Source organism: Aspergillus foveolatus (genome assembly GCF_047715535.1).
Source record: "Aspergillus foveolatus strain CBS 279.81 unplaced genomic scaffold BDW70scaffold_24, whole genome shotgun sequence".
Lineage (NCBI taxonomy): Eukaryota > Fungi > Ascomycota > Eurotiomycetes > Eurotiales > Aspergillaceae > Aspergillus > Aspergillus foveolatus.
The window spans coordinates 58,244-70,742 of record NW_027396088.1 but is presented as its reverse complement, the minus strand read 5'-3'; the positions used below and the strand labels follow the sequence as shown (position 1 = coordinate 70,742).

Genomic DNA, 12,499 nt, shown 5'->3' with positions numbered 1-12,499 from the left:
AATCAGCCATAGCGGTAGTAAACCATCTATTACGGACACAGACTCGGTGAAAACAGTAGATTGCGTCTTATACATACCGTATGTGCGCGCCAATAGAGCCGGATAATGCCCCTCACACAGACCCTACCCCAATAAAACTTGTCGAGAAAGTTGACTTGTCGACCGAGGGCATGAGAACAGCGACATCGCATAGGAAAGTTGCGAGGGTAAATGATCTAGAACATGGTCAAGTGCATTCGAGCTGCCCAGATGAGTGTTTTCGATGAAGTTTGTTTTTTAAAGGGGAGAGATGGTCACCCTAGCGAGGAACGGTGTTAGTCATCTCCTGCTGTGGACCTGGCCGTAAGAGAGCAGCAAACAAAAATAAAATTAGTGCAAGCCAAGCAACTCTATAGGGTATAGAGTATGTCTTGTCTTACGTGGTCTTCGGCTGAATCGGATCGGCAGCAGGCACGGCCACGCGGGCAGACCCACTGGCTAGGCCTATTCGGTCCAGCGGGCTGGAATTCACCGCTTAGTCAAGATGCGTCCTGGCTGGATCCGGCTAAGCTTCGGAGTAATCCATGGTTTGGCGAAGTGGAACTGGATTGATCAGGAACCGAAGGCCGAACTACACGCAGGCAAATTTGACAGCTCGCAAGGCATCATGATTTCCAGTCCGGAAAAGGGGTTCACCCCGACCTCGACTGAGGCATACAAGCCGTCTCTCACTATGTTTCATGATCACTTCCATCCAGTCGGCTGCTTCACCACCGCCTCCCACTCTATCCCCCTCCTCCGACAGCGAACCGCCGGGACGCCATCGCCATGACTCTGATCCAATCCCTCTGGGTCTTGTTGACCCTCGCCCTGGTCGCAGTCGCTGATGAGCAGACCGACTGCAACCCCCTCAACAGCACCTGTCCTGCTGACCCTGCGCTGGGCACCGAGCATACCTGGTGGTTCAACTCCACGCTCGATGATGCTCTCTGGAACATGACGACCGGGACCCCTGACTATACTTCCGAAGGCGCCGAGTTCTCGATCAAGACGGAGAATGCGTCGACCCTGTTGCAGTCGAACTTCTACATCTTTTTCGGCGTGGTGGAGGCGCATGTCAAGATGGCCAAGGGCGCCGGGATCATCAGCAGCGTGGTTCTCCAGTCCGACGATCTGGATGAGATCGATTGGGAGTGGGTTGGTTATAATACGAGCGAGGTGCAGTCTAACTTCTTTGGCAAGGGGAACACAACGACAAGCGATCGAGGCGGATTCCATCCGGCGGCGAATGCGGATACTGAGTTCCACAACTACACCACCTACTGGGATAAGGACCGTCTGGAGTGGTGGATTGACGGGGAGCTGATGCGGACAGTCAACTACTCTGAGCCGTTGACGGTCTACGGCAAGAACTATCCGCAGACTCCTTGCCGGGTCAAGATCAGCCTCTGGCCCGCCGGGCTCCCGACGCAGTCGATAGGAAATATCGAATGGGCCGGCGGCCTTGTTGACTGGTCGGACCTCCCTTTCACAATGACCGTGCAACGGGTTAGAGTCAAGGACTTCCAAAGCGCCAAGGAATATACCTATACTGGACACTCGGGCTCATACGATAGTATTAATATCGTTAGGTCAGTCTCTGCTGTACATGACACCAATCTCAGACCGAGTGGCTGACCCCGACAGTGGAAACTCGACCGCGAAAACAGAGATTAATAAGGCGCCTTCCAAGTCACTGTCCGAGAAGTGGGACGAGCTTCCTACCGCGGCCCATATCGGAGTATACTGCGGTGCTGCTGTTGCCGGCGCCTTGGCTATCGCTGGATTTGTGCTCTTCTGCATCCGCAAACGCCGGCAGGGCCGCCTGGAACACGCGCTGGCGGAAGGATCACAGAACACGTCCGCCACCGAGATGGACACTCTGAAGAAACAATGGAGGCAGAGCGATTGGACTGCGAGCTATAGACCGCTCAATCAACGACCTTAAAGAGTCGTCTTCAGCTTTTTCTTTTTTCTTTTCGTCACCATGGATAGACATGCTTTATAGGGGCGAGGATCTTACTTTGTAGATAGACACTGTAGTTGTTGGTTTGACCTTTGATAGCGCACTGGGCGAGGCGTTCCAATTCTGAAATAATTTTGCGAGCAGAGTTTACCCTGGCGGCATAGGACATTGTAGTCCCTTCAGCGGCTGCTGTTCCAGAAAAGATGGGATGGACCCGATAGTTGTAGATCGCCCTGGCTACTCTCGTCTAGCGGGTTAGATAGAATGTTGCAGAACAAAACAATAATCGCCTGGACGAAGTACGAAATGGAGAACCTGGGAGGAACTGTTAGATTACCAATCACATGCGCCGGGGTGGACATACAGAAGATTGGCCGGCCCAAGAGCTAGACATGAGCCAACAAACTGCTGCAGCAGGGAGCGGCTCGCTGTGACCGCGACGGCAAGACTAGAACCGGGCCCGCGAGCCTTCTGATTTTGCACCCAGGAGACACAGCAACTGCTCGCTTGATGTATCATGACCGTGCAGTGGTAATACTGTAACTGGAAGACGGATAGTCGCATGTCGATATATTGCTGGGAATATCCTCCGCCGGAATGCGCGGAGGGCTGGTTCGTTGACTGAAGTGGCTGCTCCCACTCGTCTAGTTCACGATCCAAGTCCCGGATTGTTCGAATCAGATCAGCCTCGCTCTTTTGGAGCGCTTGTGGTGAATATAACTCTCTCTGGACCCGGGACTGGAGAAAAGCGAGGTAAAACGTAGGCGTGGAGGTCGGACCCTAGATAGGGGTCACCATGGTGAAAGTGCCCAAGGCCCAGATCGCATTGTGCATCGTCCAGTCTCGGCGGCAGCCCTGTCACCATGCTGAGCCCCTTATCGTAGACGTAGACGATCCAGAAAAGTGTCCGGGTATGGCGATCGGCATCAGAGGGATTCTCCCATACTGCGCAAGGGGAGACATGCCCTTTCAGGTAGCAAGCGTACCGCACGGCAGCTGAGAGCAGCTGGTCCACGGTATAAAAATCTCCGGCTAGCCCCTGGGCACAAAGACACTATTATCCCTGTCAGCTTGCTCGAATCAGAGATTGATACGTCAGGGCGGAGTACTTTTGACAGTAAGCGGCATCGATAGTGCTGTCGTACACCGAGCGATCAATGACAAGGAAAAGGAGGCCAAGTTGCGACGCCTGGTACTGCTGGATCTTTTCATAAAGAAACGTCCAATCAGGTAAAGGGAGGTCGAAGCCCGTCGTCGTTGAAGGGAGCTGCGCAGCCGGCTCAGCTGGTTGGAGGTACTCGGGGTGGAAGATCTCGCCGGTGCAGTGATAAACCCAATCACGTCCCCATTTCGAAAAGAAGGGGGTGCCATCGAATGTGCAGATGCTTCCCTAGTAGCGACCGGCAAGCTGTATATTGTGGGCGAAGGCAGGGGCAAAGGTCTCAACCAGTCCTTCTCGGCCAGACGGTACCTTTGCAGCTGCCGCGTCAGGCAATCTAGAGAGCCGGGTAAAGGTACAGTCTAGATCATGATGAGAGCACCAGTCACACTTTGGCGTCGCCGCATCGCACTTGATCTGCAGTGGATTAGTGAGCTAGTCGAGCTAGACCGGGATACTCGATCAGTGAGCACCTTTCGAAGATAGCACGCATCGCAGGAGCGAGCTATACGGCCCCGGCGCTTCGGCAGCTTGTGCGCTTCAATCATGGTAAGGAGATGGTGAGCATACGAAGATGAATAGACAATCGACATACTGAGCAGAGAAAATCGCTGGGTCAGGTGATTTGGATGCCAAGAATATGGTCTGTTGGCATGATTTGTTGAAATATATATATTTGTATCCGTAACAAAGTGAAGAAGGCTTACCTCCGCAAACTGTCGGGTGGTGGGGGAAATTAATACCCTAACAATAGCGCTTGGATAATATGAGGACTTAGCTAAGATTGCGATAATTACTGAACCAGATTGTCATTAGAATAGAAGAGACCGACGGTCTTGCCGGCAAGGATACTTCACCTTGTAGGGCCTGGCCCGGCAGCCACACTACAGTAGGCTACATGTTCGGCGACACTGTTATGAAAATACCATATGATACATATGGAATTACTACGGCGGGACAATATGAGTTGAAAAGGTCTACGATCTGCCCTAAGAAACTTAATCACGGATGCTACCGAGCGCAAGAGTAGAAGCGAGGAAGCGAGTATATTCTTCTGCCGTCCAAAACTTAATGGGCAGCGAAGAGAAACAATCTTCATTAAGCAGCTGGTTTCGGCGTGCAGTCTGATGTGAGGCTAGAATTGGGGTAAGCCAATGTGCAAATCGGGTCGTGAAAAGCTGTCATCGACACTATGCCGAGCCCCTGGTTGGGCTCAGCACTATGAGATCTGGTCACGGCATTTTGAAATCTGAGGTAGTTGTTGAGTAAGTACAAAGGCTTTAGGAGTGACTAAAGATATATTTGATAAGCAGTCCAGTATCGAGAAGGATAAAAAACAATCCTCATCAGGTCAGCTTGGGGGTACCGAGGCTTGAGGAATGTGCCATACATGTGGAGCATGACGTGCTTATAGACATGCCTTCGAAACTTCATACAAGCTGCATAATAGGCTGCCATGCTACCGTGGAGCTTGATAATAGAGATCCTGATTCCAGCAAGGATATCACGTTTGGAATGGGTCCTGACGTGCTCCTTGCTGGCCCAGATAAAAGCTTCTGCCAGCCTGCTCTTTCACAGTCCCGCGCGGTATCTCGCCTCAACCATGATTCTCAATCATATCGCCCGGTTCTACCGGTCATGTCTGTTCCAGATCATCATCGTTGGGCTGGTCGCGTTTTGCGAGCCTGGAATCTGGACTGCCTTGAATAATCTGGGAGCGGGAGGGAACGCCAGCGTAAGTCACTGCCGGGCCACTGGGTGAGAATTCCGCTGACATTCAATCGCAGCCCTTTTTAAACAATGCGGCGAATGCACTGACGTACGGGCTGATGTCAGTGGGCTGCTTTCTTGTTGGAGGCGTGAGCAGTAAGATTACCGCGACATGGACATTGTTCATCGGCGCTGCGTTCTATACAACTTACGCGGCTGGCCTCTACTGCAACAATCGCTACGGGAGCGAGCGGTTTCTTCTGCTGGGGGTCGCTCTCTGTGGAATTGGCGCATCCCTACTGTGGGCGAGCGAGGCCGCCATCGCGGTTGGATACCCAGAGGAGGATAAAAGGGGGCGGTAGGCTACACCCGGTGCTCAGTCGAGATTGCTCTAAACTGACATTGATACAGCTACGTTGCCATCTGGATGGGTATCCGGCAAATGGGACCGCTCGTTGGCGGTGCGATATCGCTTGCACTCAATGTAAACACAGCACATGTGGGCAAAGTCGCCTACACCACCTACCTTGGGCTGGTGGCCATCTCGTCCCTGGGTACCCCGTTTGCGCTGCTCTTCTCCAAACCGCAAGACGTTGTCCGAAGTAATGGCACCAAGATTCCGTACATGAAGAAGTCAAGCCTGGCCATTGAGGCCCGTGCCGTTTGGAAACAGCTTCGGAATAAAATGTATGCTGTTGCTCATCACCGTGTTCCTTGCAGGCCAGTTTGGAGCGACATATCAAGGAAACTACTTAACCTGTATGCATACCTCTCACTTCTCTTTCTTCCTTCTCTTTCCCCTCATCCTCTTATGTCTTTCTATCTCAATGGAATGGTTTGACCAGAACTGACGGAATCAGCGTATTTCACTGTTCGTTCAAGAGCTCTGGCATCCTTTTTAACGGCGGTTGTTGGCGCGACAGCCAATCTGACCACAGGAACCATCCTGGACCTCAAGTACTTCTCGCGTGAAACCCGATCCAAGGCCGTCTACATCATCGTCCTCGTCACCGCGACGTGGATCTTGAATGCAGTCGTGCAAACGAAACTCTGCCGCATGTCTGAGCCACCCGCTTTCGACCTAGGTGACGGCCCATTCTTCAACTCAGCCTTTACAATCTATATGTTCTTCCGGTTCTTCTACGAGGTGCTCCAAACATACATCTAACGGCTGATGGCTGAGATCAAGGGCGCCCAGGCCGACGGCGATGTTGCCCGAACAACCGGTATTCTGAAATATTGGGAGTCGATGGGCAGCACGATTGCCTATGCCGTCGGTGCAACCCACTGGCCCAACCTGAACCAGATGATCTTCGGCTTCGCATTGTGGGGTTCACTATCCCGTTCACCCTTCTAGCGGTCTTTGGGAACTGGAATCAATCTCAATTCGCGGAGGCGGACTGGGAATCGATGGAGATGACCTTGTGACGCAGAGGGTAACCGTTGACCCCGATCGCAAAGATTTTACGTCTCGGCAGGAGTCGATTCGTAATTTTTCCTAAATTAGCAAGCTGTATGCGGTATGGAACCTGAACACATTGCACGAATGTGGCTACATAGAGAGACGGATAACGAAAACAGTTGAATGAAAGAGCAACACCCGATGAAGGGATATGAAGAACCTGCAAGGAAGGATATGGCAAGTATATGGAATCCATAGAATATATAAATTCTTTTATAAAAACAATTAGAGAAGAAATACACCTCATTGGCTGCAGAGGCTATTTTTATGGAGCATTCGCTTAGTCAAGGCTTTACCCCGCGGTGGGGTTTGGATCAGGATACCTTACTCGACACCTGAGTCCTCGAGCTTGCTCTCATATATACAAAAGTACTCAACAAGACAAAATTGAAATGGCAGAATTCCCTCCATCCAGTCTCCAGCCGCTCGCCCAGGAGGTCGTCGAGCTCCTCAAGGCAAGGAGGGAGACCGTCTCAGTTGCCGAGACGGTGCGTAGCCTACCCCGTATCTGCAGAGCCGAGGGCAAGCTCTGATCTCTCCAGGCGGCCGGGGGCCTGATATCGGCATGTCTTCTCTCTGTTCCAGGAGCATCGGCCGTCTATAAAGGCGGGTTGACTGTATGATACTCAACCGACCTTCCAATTGCTAGTTGACGTGCCCACACTAACCTGCCGAGGTGTACACCCTGAAATCACGCCTTGCATTTGCCGGTTGGACGCAAGCAGACCGCGAGAAGTACAGGGGCCCCACGACTGAGATAGTCGGCCAGATGGCCGACCATACTCGTCGCACCTTGGAATCCACTTATGCGGTAAGCGAGAGCGGCACGGCGGGACCGACTGGAGGGACGACGAGGAACCGGACCCCGTAAGTACAGATTGCCTTAAGAGCTGGCAGTTTACTAAGGTACAAGTGGCTATGTGGCGGTGGCCGTGTCGACGGCGAATGGGAACCAGACGCGGGAGGTTGAGACTGGGAGCAGCGATCGGGCGCAGAACATGGTGGCGTTTGCAAGAGAGTCGTTGCAGTTGCTGAAGGAGGTGATATCACAGTCTGTAACGCCTGCCCTCTAGTATTCATAATGTCCAGGTGGATAATGGGTAGAATACGGAAGCATACGTTACACCATTGACTTGATTTTGGAGGATGGAGGGCAGAGTGGATATTTGGGCCAGTGCAGCGCAAAAAAACAAGGGCTGAATCCTTGGAATGGGGTTGTTAATGATTATTTTATATTTTTCTGTTTATTCATTTTTCCTTTCCATTTTTCTGTCTTTCTTTTCTTTGTCTTTGGGTTCGTGCCCTACATAACTAGCAATAAGAACACTCAGGATGTCCTCGTTGATATCCATGCCAGAATAATCATGTAAAGCTGTGGTACTCCACAACCATTGCGCCCATATCGACCATTCCGGGGTCTATCTACTACTCATGAGAGTTGCCAGCCTCGATCTGCTGAGCTCCAAGGGCCGGGATCCCGTGAAGCCAGCCAATTCTATGGCTGTCACTAACCGTGTGTGAATTGGACTGGCAAGCCGTCAGATTTCCAAGGAAATCCATAGCGCCAGCGCAATGAATTCTCTTCACTATTCTGGAGCTACTCACGGTGACCTTTTGGGGGGGGGTTAAGCGAGGGGAGTAATATGGTGCTCAATGGTACAACCTTGCAAAGTCTGGTGTCTAGCCGAGCTGTAAAACACAGAAAGGACACCTAAGACGATGCTCGTTCTTCAAGACTCGTGATGACTACAGATTTCTCCAGAAAGTGTCAATCAGGTGAGCAACCTCTGGTACTCGTTATCTGACGACGCCGTGTCCTACACCGAGAACCACGGCGACATTCTTCAACCCGACTTCGTAGAGATCCTCAGCCTTACAAATATCGTCTGTCTCCCCGAGGACACATAACGCTGGAACACCACCTTTTGCAGCTCGAAGGAACTCGGCGTGTCTGTCAAGCACCCCTCCATCCCGAAACACGCCAACCACGCTTGCCTGATGTCCCGGATGATTTTTCAGCTCCCAGTCTCGGACAGCCTCCGCGACGACCTCGCCCCGTGCGACTTTCTCCTCCCAGTTGGATGGCACGGTCAACCGTTCCCCCTCGAGGAACTCTAGAATCCAGTCCTTTGCAGCCTCTTCCAGCCCGCCATCGCTGCTGCGGAGATAGCCTTTCTGTTCGTCTGTGAAATGAGCCTCGCGTAAGAGACCTGCAGGTGCGACAAGCACCATAGACGAGACACGATCAGGCCGCGCAGCAGCGAACGTGGCCGTTGTCGATCCACCAAAGGAGTACCCGATCATGTGAGCATCGCGCCAACCCAGATGCGTCATCAAGTCTTCGATGAGCTGGTGAAAGAGGGCCGGGTCGTGGGGTGCAAAGGGTGTGTCTGTAAGCCCGTGGCCCCACAGATCAACAAGAACACATTGAGCAGACGGAAAGCGCGAAGAGAGCACCTTTGATAATGGCTGCAGTCCAATGGCAGGAGTCTGGACTCCATGAATAAATAAGACCCGGCGAATCGTTGCTGCAGCGTCGTTCGTTGTAGGTGACTGATTGTAGTAGGCGATTCTGCCGTTCCGAGTGTTCAGATAGGACGCCGCTGGCAAGAGTTGGCCGAAAGTTCTCACGAAAGCGGCTTCGGAAGGACCGAGGATTGCCTGGCCAGTTTTTACCTGCCCTGGACGGGGAAGAACAATCAGGTTCGAGGACATTGTTGGTTGAGGGGTTGTGGATAAAGGTCGAAAGGACGGTCGGTGGTTGGAGAAGCTGTTGGCATCCGCTTAGAATGATGGCACAAAACAGATGCTGACTAACATCATAAAAATTGTTCCAAGAACACCCTCACCCTGTTATACCAGATGCAGGTATAACAATCTGTCTAGCCCCTGAGAAAGGATACAGTACTGCTTTGAGCAAAGAAATGCAAAAGAGCGTATTCCAACCCGTCAATCTGGATGGTACCCTGATAGAGAAGATATAAAACCCAGAGTAGGCAATACTTTGGAACATCCTAGGGCTAGGCATGGGTGGGCTTCCACAGTGAGATAAATGATCGTACCAATTCAGATATCAAGCAGCTGTTCAGCGCCAGCCCTTCTTGATAGAGTCCTCAAGGCTGCTGACCCGTCATACCTGCATATCTTTCGTTTATTCTTTTTTGTTATGGTGATATCATCCAGCTAGAGGACTATTTATTTATTGATTCCCTAGACCAAAATACCGGGCGAGTCCATCATCCGGTTAGAGCGGCCTGCACATATCCTTGATAGGCGGCCTAGATAACAGTCCTAGTTTCAGCCTGGCTTGTCGCCGCCATAGACCTCACTTCTAGCACAAGCAGAACTGCCTGAAAATTGATCTTCCTGAAACGCCGCGACAGACGTTTCGGCTATAGAAATCTTGCCCACTTAGTGAGTATACAAACTGCCCAAGGCCGAAAGAAGAGTAGCTTTGGACTCTAACCATCACATGTTACTCTGCATAAAATATGTCTGTCTTTAATAAACTGAGCTAAAAGGGTATGATGCTTTCGAAATATACAGGCTGCTTCCAACCGCGCCTCTATAGGTATTGGCACAGGATCTATACTGTTAATATCAGGTCTTAACTGACTTTCAGGAAAAAGCTATGAGCATCTTTCTGCCATGTTTGTTCCGCCGTCTGCAACGCTGAGTATTGCCTCTCCGCATACACATTATGAGCAAGGGTAAGGTCATCCATTTCGCGCGCTCGACGAGAAATTTGTGCTCCGAACTAAGCCGAAACAGCATTGCATAGGCGGAGGAGGCGGAAGGCAATCCGACGGATCGACACGGCGGGGGATGGAGACTGACTGGCCTCATGATTTACTAATCTACTAGCCTGATGACATCAAGTCTCGCTCATTCGCTAGAAAGTTTAAGCAATGACGCGGAAGTATCTCCAGTGTGGCGTTACGATCAGTCTTGGATTCATATCTGTTACTATTCGGGCAATGTCTGCCTTAGGCCACACATAACCACGGGCCTCAAATAAACCCTGGAGACTACCTATGCAGAGTTAATACGGCTTAGTTGATGCATATATAGTCTAGACTTACTTGCAGGTTTGAATCTGAGCCAGCTGGAGAATATCAGACATAACACTCGGGCCCAATGGGATTACGTGGCTATCCTAGATAGGCTGCCTTGTAGCTATGCCAATCTTTATATCGCGCCACGCGGTTTGTACCTGCGCTAGTCTGATATTGAAGGTTCTTAAATGGTGAGTGAGTATAGATTGGCTCTATCAGCTACTGAGCCTCCGTGTATATATCAGCAAGATATAGCGGAGGCCGGCGATTCCACAGCCAAAAACAAGAACTGAGATACTATCATGGTCTTATTCCTAAATACTAGTAGATGATCTACCTGCAGTAGAGCGCTAAGGCTGTGACAGCGTATAATACCATAGTCAGGACGCTGTGCTTTCTCTCTATATGCTGTTATATTTCCCAAGTTCTTTTGCGATGTAAGTGGTAATTTCAGGTTAAATCACAAGAACTTAAGACTGAACAGGACAAGTCAAAAGGAGTGTAAAGTCAAGAATGTGAAGTCAAAAGAATGTAACACAATAGAGGTGTACTCTGCTAAAACCAGAGAATAGTGAATGCAGCCACAGATAGGAAAAATGGCGCATCAGACAAGCCCTAAATCGCGTGAACGTCAACCCAGAACCGAGTATCGTCAGACTGATACTTCTTGTCGCTCTCAATCTGCTGCTGGATCCACGCCACAGCATCGATATATGCTATTGAACATGTAAGTTTAGCGGCCACCAATTTGATTATAGAATATTTCTCGTCTAGTACGTCAAAAGAAACTTACCCTTGATGTCGTCTGTGCCAGGGTTCTGCACGCCACTCTCTCCATTGCGGTGGCCGGCGAACCAGGTTTCATAGCCATATTTCTCTTCGCCTTCATGGCGAGCTTGGACGTCTTTGCCCAAGTCGGAGCTAGCAGTGGGCGTCAGTGAGGATAGTATGGTTTGCTTGCTTATGGTTCAAGAGCTTACTTGAGAATGGCACCGTTATCAACCTGATCGACGGTCTGTCCCAGAAAATCGGACGCGGAATGCCGCAGCATGTACCAATTCTGTTTGAAGATACCGAAGTTTGTGGAGTCGCCGGTCTTACCGTCTCCTGTGAGTATAATTGTGAGTAATTGGCATCTGACAAGCTGCAATTCGTTTGCACCTACCGTATGTATAATCCGTCGTCATAGTATTGCTGTTAAGAGTAAGCCATCTCGCTGGTACCGAGAGGAATGCGTGGAATAGACCTACGTCTCCAGCATCGCAATCGCTAGATCGCGAGTATTGCCACCAGCGTCCAGCACCGCCTGCTTGCGAGCTCCCAGGCCCGTAATAGTATCATTTCCGCGGCTACCATCCCTGGCTACAAGTCCTTTATGGACTGTAGACGAAGACGAGAGCACGCCAGGCGTAAGAGCCAAAGCGCTGAGGATGGACAGAAGATGCATTTTGAAATAGTTGAGTGATAAGACGTTTGGCTTTGCTGGCTTTGCTGATGGACCAGACCAATTTGAGATTCAGGATGACTTGCTGCAGGCAGTTGCAGACTGACTGCTTCCTTTTATATTCGTGAGTTCATCTGGCTCCTACTGTAAGTATCTCAAGCAGCAGTAATGGGCTGATTGCAATGTTGTCTCATGCCGAAGGGATCGGCAAAGGATCGTCTGGTTTGAGGTCTTACTGTTGGGGCGCTTGGGAGAAGATCACTTGCTTTCCTGGGCACTTGAAACATAGTATGTTGCATCTGCTCCTACTCCACGTCATTTAGTCTTGGACCCTTCCCAGGCTCCGCCTTATTTCGACTTAAATAGGTAGATTCGAATGCATCGCAAGGTCGGAGCAGGCGGAGAATAACGTATTTTGTCAACCAGCAGGCGGAGCGGAGGGCAAGGGCCTAACATCTCTCTGTACCCACCCTCCGTAGGAGTAGTTTCACGCTCCCATGAGTAGTAGGGATTACTGCATCCTTTGGAAATAGAAACTTCTGGGTGATGCACAGAGGCAAGGCCACGGACGCGTCCTCGCCACGAATCTTACATTTCTTCTCAATCAGTTCCGTTAGGAGCTCGCAATGTCGTTCAAGATATGGTAAGGGTTAATGAGTGTAGTATATTGATGTCAATCGCGGAA

The 12,499-nt window shown here is 50.8% G+C and overlaps 6 protein-coding genes across 6 annotated transcripts; 3 read left to right on the top strand and 3 right to left on the bottom strand.

The window, feature by feature from the left end:
* Positions 1 to 523: 523 nt before the first annotated feature.
* On the top strand, positions 524 to 1,966 carry BDW70DRAFT_150268 (glycoside hydrolase family 16 protein; the record flags this gene model as incomplete). Its single annotated transcript, XM_073739129.1, has 3 exons — positions 524 to 702; positions 738 to 1,610; positions 1,666 to 1,966. The coding sequence occupies 3 exons, from the start codon at positions 524 to 526 to the stop codon at positions 1,964 to 1,966; spliced, it is 1,353 nt and encodes a 450-aa protein (XP_073595916.1).
* A 197-nt stretch (positions 1,967 to 2,163) lies between these two features.
* Positions 2,164 to 3,736, bottom strand: BDW70DRAFT_159975 (uncharacterized protein; the record flags this gene model as incomplete). Its single annotated transcript, XM_073740769.1, has 6 exons — positions 2,164 to 2,299; positions 2,349 to 2,764; positions 2,847 to 3,038; positions 3,132 to 3,374; positions 3,456 to 3,560; positions 3,617 to 3,736. The coding sequence occupies 6 exons, from the start codon at positions 3,734 to 3,736 to the stop codon at positions 2,164 to 2,166; spliced, it is 1,212 nt and encodes a 403-aa protein (XP_073595915.1).
* Positions 3,737 to 4,746: 1,010 nt separating this feature from the next.
* On the top strand, positions 4,747 to 6,210 carry BDW70DRAFT_159974 (uncharacterized protein; the record flags this gene model as incomplete). The annotated part of the gene is made up of 5 exons (XM_073740768.1): positions 4,747 to 4,878; positions 4,931 to 5,211; positions 5,265 to 5,540; positions 5,736 to 6,000; positions 6,052 to 6,210. The coding sequence occupies 5 exons, from the start codon at positions 4,747 to 4,749 to the stop codon at positions 6,208 to 6,210; spliced, it is 1,113 nt and encodes a 370-aa protein (XP_073595914.1).
* Positions 6,211 to 6,707: 497 nt separating this feature from the next.
* On the top strand, positions 6,708 to 7,388 carry BDW70DRAFT_150266 (CinA family protein; the record flags this gene model as incomplete). The annotated part of the gene is made up of 4 exons (XM_073739128.1): positions 6,708 to 6,803; positions 6,858 to 6,932; positions 6,992 to 7,182; positions 7,229 to 7,388. The coding sequence occupies 4 exons, from the start codon at positions 6,708 to 6,710 to the stop codon at positions 7,386 to 7,388; spliced, it is 522 nt and encodes a 173-aa protein (XP_073595913.1).
* A 583-nt stretch (positions 7,389 to 7,971) lies between these two features.
* Positions 7,972 to 9,056, bottom strand: BDW70DRAFT_136286 (alpha/beta fold hydrolase). The gene has a single exon (XM_073736835.1). It carries the CDS (start codon positions 9,028 to 9,030, stop codon positions 8,113 to 8,115), a length of 918 nt encoding a protein of 305 aa, XP_073595912.1. The 5' UTR covers positions 9,031 to 9,056; the 3' UTR covers positions 7,972 to 8,112.
* A 1,929-nt stretch (positions 9,057 to 10,985) lies between these two features.
* BDW70DRAFT_159971 (uncharacterized protein) lies at positions 10,986 to 11,817 on the bottom strand (the record flags this gene model as incomplete). The annotated part of the gene is made up of 5 exons (XM_073740767.1): positions 10,986 to 11,086; positions 11,164 to 11,291; positions 11,351 to 11,477; positions 11,536 to 11,564; positions 11,621 to 11,817. 5 exons carry the CDS (start codon positions 11,815 to 11,817, stop codon positions 10,986 to 10,988), a joined length of 582 nt encoding a protein of 193 aa, XP_073595911.1.
* Between the last annotated feature and the right edge of the window lie 682 nt (positions 11,818 to 12,499).

Bases quoted from the DNA above. Each gene is read 5' to 3' on its own strand.
- BDW70DRAFT_136286 (XM_073736835.1), bottom strand. From the start codon at position 9,030: ATGTCCTCGAACCTGATTGTTCTTCCCCGTCCAGGGCAGGTAAAAACT.